This window comes from Lucilia cuprina, chromosome 5 (genome assembly GCF_022045245.1).
Source record: "Lucilia cuprina isolate Lc7/37 chromosome 5, ASM2204524v1, whole genome shotgun sequence".
Taxonomy (NCBI): Eukaryota; Metazoa; Arthropoda; class Insecta; order Diptera; family Calliphoridae; genus Lucilia; species Lucilia cuprina.
The window spans coordinates 43,820,775-43,828,310 of NC_060953.1; the positions used below are offsets into that span (position 1 = coordinate 43,820,775).

At 34.2% G+C, this 7,536-nt stretch overlaps 1 protein-coding gene across 1 annotated transcript; it reads right to left on the reverse strand.

Moving 5' to 3' along the window:
- Positions 1-1,361: 1,361 nt before the first annotated feature.
- LOC111683433 (mucin-5AC) lies at positions 1,362-6,855 on the reverse strand. Its single transcript, XM_046952482.1, has 5 exons — positions 6,819-6,855; positions 4,238-6,751; positions 3,972-4,165; positions 1,995-2,373; positions 1,362-1,932 (listed from the first exon to the last, which is right to left on the reverse strand). Exons 1-5 carry the CDS (start codon positions 6,853-6,855, stop codon positions 1,622-1,624), a joined length of 3,435 nt encoding a protein of 1,144 aa, XP_046808438.1. The 3' UTR covers positions 1,362-1,621.
- Between the last annotated feature and the right edge of the window lie 681 nt (positions 6,856-7,536).

Consider the following 7,536-nt stretch of genomic DNA (forward strand, 5'->3'; position numbering starts at 1 on the left):
TAATCTATAGTCTAGTCTATAGTCTAATCTATAGTCTAGTCTATAGTCTAGTCTATAGTCTAGTCTATAGTCTAGTCTATAGTCTAGTCTATAGTCTAGTCTATAGTCAAGCCTATAGTTATAGTTTATAGTCCAATCTATTGTCAGGTCTATAGTCTAGTTTGTAGTCTATACATAGTCTAGTCTAGTTTATAGTCCAGTTTATAGACAGTCTATAGTCTAGTATATGGTTTAATTTATAGTGTAGTCTAGTTCATAATCTAGTATATAGTCTAGTCTTTAACTATTCTAGTTTATAGCGTAGTCTATAGTCTTGTCTATGGTATAGCCTATAGTCTAGTCTACTCTACAATCTAGTCTAGTCTATAGTCTAGTTTATAGTCTAGTATATAGTCAAGTATATAGTTATAGTTTACAGTCCAATCTATAGTAGTCTTGCCTAGTCTTTATACTCAACTACAATACAGCCTGCTAACTAGTTTAAAGACTAATCTATACAAATTCGATATTTTATTAAACTATTCAAATGTTTTTTATTAAATTTCATTTATTTAATTCAGTACGTATACAATTTTATTACTTAATTGCAAAGAAAAATAACATAAATGTTGTTTAAAGTTTTAAATTTTATAAATAAATTTAAAAATTGCATTAAAACTAATAAATTGAAAAGTTTTTTTTTCATATAAACACAGTGATGATTATAAACAATTTGTTAATTAAATACTTGGTATTTGTAATACATATACACACATAAGTAAAATTATTTAAGAAAAAAAAACTTAATTATTTACAAATACATATTCTAACAAAATTTCTAATGATAAACTTTAAACAGTGCAAAAAATATATATAGTTACAAAAACATAAAATAATTATTTATTAAAAGGTAAAATAAAGAATTTAAAGCCAAATTTAAACATAAAATTTACAAATTCAAAAAAAAAAGAAAAAAATAAAGACTAGAAAACTAAAAAGAAAATTAAATAAAATAAAAGTACAAAAACAAAATTTGTCATTAACTGTTTAAAATGGCTTCAAGGGACCAGAAGAAAAATGTAATTTGTTCGAGATATATTTTTAATTCGCAAAACCTTAAGATAATTTGAAATTAATAACACAGAATTTATATGAATATTTTTTTATAAATTAAGTTGAGTAATAATATAGTTAATGATAATTTGGAATTATTGGTTTGAAGGACCATATATTTATAATTCGTAATATCATATTGACAAATTTCGTTTATTTTAGATAAAGAGAATAATATAACTTAACTTATTTAAGAAAAAATACACTATTATTTACATTAATTATGAAATAGTTCCATAATATTTTCTCTACTATTTTAAACTTTTTCGTTAAAGCACCTTTTTCACAAAAAAATCGAATTTCTTTATACAAAATAATTTTTAGCACTTTAAAAGCCAAGAAAACCAAAATATAAGAAAAATTTTAAAAATAATACTGCTAAGAGCACTTGATGAAAATGAGGGTTAAAGGGGTGAAGAATTATATAGAATAAAGTGATAAAGTGATATAGATTAAAGCATTTATGCAGAACTATAAAGAGTGAGAGAGAGAGAGAGAGAGGGGGATGCGGGGATCAGTTCTCCTAATGTCATATTTCACATTCGAACTCTGATATACGATGATTAAAATAGACCATGCCCTGTTCGAGATCTTCACTAAAACCACTAACATCCATATAATCCGAGGCGGCTGAATCATCATCAACCCATTTGTGTAAAGAACGTGATATTTCCAATCTGCACTGGCAAAAACTGGGACGCATTTGGGGATCCTTATGCCAGCAGCGTGACATTAAATTATAAAACTCATGGCGACCTTCTTTGGGTAAATCGGGTCGTAAACCTTGCGGTACTCTACGTATAACTTCACGTCCCGTTATTTGGGAATAAGGCGTAGATCCTAAAGCGATTAAGAAATAAAAACGGTTAAGTTAAGAATATTTATTGCAGATAATTACTAACCCAATGTTGCTATTTCCCACAATACAATACCAAATGCCCATATATCCGTTTCGGTACTAAATATATTATATTGTAATGCTTCCGGTGCCATCCATCTAATGGGTAATGCTGGCCTCTTGCCTATGGTATCATGTCCATGTGATTTCTTTTCACTGCAATCTTTTGGCGATCCTTGCCAATGATTCATTATGAATTTTTGTCCAAAATCAAATTTAAATTTATTGAAATTACTGCGCATTATTTCATTTGCACAATTCTTTTCCAGCTCTTTGCGTTTGCGTTCTGCATCCAAATCTATGGACATGCCAAAATCACAAATTTTACAAACACCATTATGATCGAGCAAAACATTACGGGCAGCCAGATCACGATGAACAATCTGAAATGAGAAATTTGCAAACAAAGTCAAATGTGTAAATATTAGGATAAGGATATTAGAGATCAAAATGATCATGTTTGGATAATGTTTTTTTTTTTTTTTTTTTTTTGGGTGAATTATCTTTACATTTCCATTAAGAAATCGCAGTTTGAAGAGTTTTGGATTCAAAACTTTTAAATGGTTCCTATAGTATTTAATTGATTATCTAGAAGAGAGATTGCCTTAAACAAGATCAATTGTTTTCTCATTGAGGGAGAAAATGTTTAACCATTAAACCATTGCCTTAAACAAGATCATCTGTCTTCTCATTGATCACACGATCTTGCTAGGATCCAAAGATAAAAATGTTCCCATTCTCTTTGCATTGCCTGAGACCGATACAGTTGCTTAATAACCATCTTATATGGATCCAAGGGACCTTGCTTAAATCAGATTCCACTTATTTATATCACCACATCAGCAGACCGATATAATTTTCATAGTTGATCTTGTTTGCATCCAAATTAATGAAGATTACATTTGATGAGAAACTTAAACACTATTTGGTTGCGCGAACTTTTAATATTGCTTTGAGAGCAATACCTAAGCTCCAATACCGGTTCTCATATAACTAATAATAACGAACATTTTCCATTTCATTTTTAATACAAATCAAGTTCTCGACTTTGATTTATGACTTCAAAGATAAAACGTTTCAGTTTATACATAACTATATTCTGATCGTATCGTTTCTCTTATTTCTTAAATCTCTTAAGAACAGAAGACATGAATAATGTTCATAAGAAAATTATTGATCTATAAGGAGAAAAACGTTATGTTGGGTCAGGTGTTGTAATGAATTATTTGACTTCACTTGGGGAGTTAGTTAGTTTGAAAGAAGGATGTATATACATCAAATCCGAAGAAATACACCTAGGCCTCTACCGGGCCTGTTGTGCGCTCTTTAACCAGTGTCTCAGGTGGGAATCGAACCCACAACCTCCGGTCTCCCAGACTGACTGTCAATAATTTTAACGTGAGCACCTGCCTTGACGACCTTATCTCATGGTGGTCTTTTTCATCATTCTGAGTAGACTTGAGAATGATCTACCATCGCCCCTTTGTTCTTTAATGAAGAACTCAGGTATCAATTTTTGTACATTTGCTATGACCGGTCCATGCACAAGTACTTTGCTGGAGTACTCGATTGCAATAACACCAAGGTGGAGGTCTCGCCAAGGTAACATGCCCCCGGGGGGACGGTCTACCAGACTAGAACAATAACCACTAATATACCAGAGGCCACCAGCGAATTAGTTAGACACAACTAATTGATACCAGTGACCCTCACTCTTGTCAAGCCGCCCTTGTCAATCCGCTATTACCTGGCAAATTAAGGGCGGTATTCTCCGAGATATTCGTATGTGATGTTTTCTGCAATGAGTTTCTTTATTTTCAAAATTAGTCCATTAAAATAATACTGTATCTGAATTATCTTAGTTGGAGCAGATATTTCACTTTAATATAACTTTGATCACTTAAATATAATATTGAAAAAAATTTTCAGTTCCACTACAAAAAAAACATACAAACAAAATCATCCCCGCATCAATACTCACTCTCTTCTCAGCAATATATTCCATGCCACGAGCTATATCCAAACAAAAACCAGCCAAAGTACGAGGAGACAAAGGTGTAAGACTTCTGCCACCTGGGACAGAGGCCGGTAAAATATTGGTAGCATTGCGAGCTGCCCTTAGCAAAGATAATAAACGCCCACGCATAGCATATTCCATAATCAGCATATGAGGTTCTGGAAGAAGAAAAAAAAAACACCAAATTAATTAAACATTTCCAGAAATTTAAATACAAAACCACTACTTACCCGAATCCACACAAGCTCCCAGTAAAGTAACCACATTTTGATGAGAACCCAATTTACGCATAATATGTGCTTCATCTTTAAGACTCAATTGGGTGCTGCAAGCTTTAATGGTCTTAACCGCCACTATACGTGTAGCGCCAAAATGACCACTTAAATCGTCAGCTTCCGCTTTCCAAACCTGACCAAAATTTCCCTCTCCCAGCAAGCTCTTTAAACGTATATTAGTGCGTTCGAACTCTTGATCACTGGACACCGAACTTTTATCATCATAACGCTGCTGCTGACTTAAGGTCACATTATGATTGTTATCACGTGCCATAGGAGCCGATACCAATTTACTGTGTAGGCTATGTTGTCTTTGCGGTAGTTTTTTATGATGATCCACCTCATCTTCATCCTCTTCTTGATATTTTGAATCGATTTTTTTCACTGGACTTATAGGCTGTTGATCCGTGATGCAAACATCAAAATCTTCATCATCTTTAATGGGCCGTTTTAGCAAATAGTTGCGTAATAGATATAAAATAATGGCTAATAGTGGAACTATACCTATACCTGCCAAAACCATGGTAACAACATTCATACGTTGCATTTCCAAAGAAATCTCTTGATCATCGGTCACCACCGTCGAGCTTATTTCGCCTGTTATCACCGGTTGTAGGGTGGTAGAGGAGGGTGTCATTTCATTATTTAACAAAGGTCCCTTTTGTAAACTAGCCGTTGGCAGTGGGGTGGTGGTATGGAAATTATTAATTTCTTTACGTGTATTTACTGTTGATCTTATCGATGTTAAGATGGTTGTATGTAGAATAGTTGTCGATGAATCGGTGGTCGCTGCTTGAGGTGAATAGGCTGGTATTATAGATTGATAAGGGTTTGGAGTTGTTGTGGTACTGAAGCGATTGGGATAAGGTCGGTAGGTGTCTGTGGTCCGATTAACAAATATTATAAGATTCGTTCTGTCGTCTGTATTAATGGGTTGTGTTAGACTGGGACCCAATTGCCTTAAAACTTCGGCGTCTTCATCGCTAAGTAAAGGTTTGTATGTAGTGATGTCAACAGGAGTAGGAGGTGGTGGTGGTGACATGGTAGTGGTTGTTGTAGTGCTGGTACTAGTAGTTGTAGGAGTAGTGGTTTTAACTGTAGTTGTAGATGGAGGCTGCTGATAAGCTTCGGGAATTGGTGTGGTCGTGGTTGTTGTCGTAGTTGGCGTAGTCGTTGTGGTAGTGGCTGCTGTAGTGGTGCTAGTAGTTGTTGTAGTAGCAGCTGTTGTGGTTGTAGGTGCCGCTGTGGTAGTTGTTGTAGAGGTTGTTGGCTTTCTTGTAGTTGTGGTAGTCGTTGTAGTGCTAGTGGTTGTTGTTGGTTGTGTGGCAGTTGTTGTAGGTAAAGTGGTAGCTACTTTCGTTGACTCCTGTTTTGTGGTAAATATCACTCCAGAGTCCGTCGTGGGTGTTACCATATCCTCATCACTTAATACTGTTATTATCAAAGGTGTTGATGGTGAAAATAACTGTTCATCCCTCAAAGCTTCTGTAAAAGGTTTAGGTGATGTAGAATCACGTATCTTTTCCAAAAATGAGGCTATCTTAATTTTAGGTTCCTTCACCACTTCAGCTACTATTCTCAAAGTAGTAGTTCTGGGTTCTGTAGGTACTTCCGGCGTAGTAGATCTATTTATGTTGTTATATCTACGATTAAAACTGACACCATTTCTCATGTTGTATTTAAAGCGAGCACGACTTCTTTCTACCGCCGACAGAGTAGAGGCCGAAGTTAAACTAACTGGAGTGGTTGAGGATGGTTCCACATCTGCGACAGATACCTCCAATAATTTCGGATGATCATCACTTACCGCGGTAATGGTTAAGGAATTGGGTTTTAAAGGTGGCAACTTTTGTCCGAAATACAAATATGGTTGTATTTCATCGTCTTCTATGGAGGTGGTGGCCAAAGTTACTGTACCTATTTGGGCTTGCGGCTTACGTCTTCCCCTCAGTTTGGACACTGTACCACCTTTATTTTCATCTGGTATATGATTCAAGGTATCATTTTGTTCCTTCGCTATGACCAAGAGGCCATGTGACGACTCATCGGTAAATAAGATTTCATTGGTATCCCTTTCCCCCGCTTGAGCCGTTCCCGTTCCAGATTTTGAGGAATTTTTTACCACCACTGTCGAGGATCCTGGTATATTCGAAGCTACTCTTGAGAAGTTAGCACATTGTCTCATACAGCTGGCTGTGGTTCGTCTTGTAAAATTTTTCGTACAATTTCGAATGCAAATTGATCGTGGATCGGTGGGTGATTTTGAGGTCGTTTCAACAGCTGTTGCTGTACGTCCAGTGGTGCCAATACGATTACGAAATCCCGGTCGCTGTAGGGCGCTGCGTCGTGCTGCTAAAACATGCATAAGACGTCTCTCGCGTTCTTGGGCCGAAGTAAGTGAAGGTGTTACGGATGATCGTATAGGACGATAGGTAGTAGAGGAAACAGTGTTCAAGTGCTCGTAACCATCTGAAAAAAAATTAAGAAATAAAATAATTTTTAAAATATAACTATCAAGTTCTCTCGTTTCTTTTACTCTTTCCACAACATTTCCCATTCTTAACACGTTGCATTTTATTTCTTTTCGTCTAGTAGAATGGAATATGTATTTGCATGAGTATAAGGAACAAAGAAAAAAATCATTATAAATAACTCGAAATTTTATTTAAAATAATTCGTCATGCATAAATGCATGAATTAACCATTGAATGAGTAATGACAATACATCCACATTCGTCAAACCTACTTGGATACAAACAAATATGGCGTATTGTTATTTTTCAACGTCATTTAAATTAAACAATAATATTTTTTATTTTTATAAATTCAATAAAAACAAAAATCTTAAATTAAAGTAAATAAAATAATAACAAAAAATAAGATAAATTATTAAGCTAAAACTAAGTAAAATAAACTAAACAATGATTGTACTATGAACGATCGCACAAAAACAGATAGATTATATAATGTTTTCTGAAAACTGAACGATTCTAAAAAAAACTTATGTTACTTCTTATTTGTTTAATTTAAACTAATCATATTCAAAATGTTCTCTATAAAACTGATAGGTCTCACTAAAATCTTTTCTGCTAAAAACTATTAGTTTTCACTTTTTTACTGTACAAAATTGATCGATCGCACAACTTTTTCGGAAAGAGAACAATGTAAACTTTTTCAATAATTATCTAACTGATCAATTATCCACTTTTCCACTTTTTTCATTCGATCACAAAACTTTATTACAATATCTGTTT

What these genes read in the sequence shown, in the direction of transcription:
- LOC111683433 (XM_046952482.1), bottom strand. Translation starts at nt 6,855, where the DNA reads ATGCAACGTGTTAAGAATGGGAAATGTTGTGGAAAGA. An exon ending in TGGGAAATGTTGTGGAAAGA is followed by an intron (nt 6,752 to 6,818) that starts GTAAAAGAAACG and finishes ATTTTTTTTCAG; the next exon opens with ATGGTTACGAGCACTTGAAC. An exon ending in AATATATTGCTGAGAAGAGA is followed by an intron (nt 2,374 to 3,971) that starts GTGAGTATTGAT and finishes TTCTCATTTCAG; the next exon opens with ATTGTTCATCGTGATCTGGC.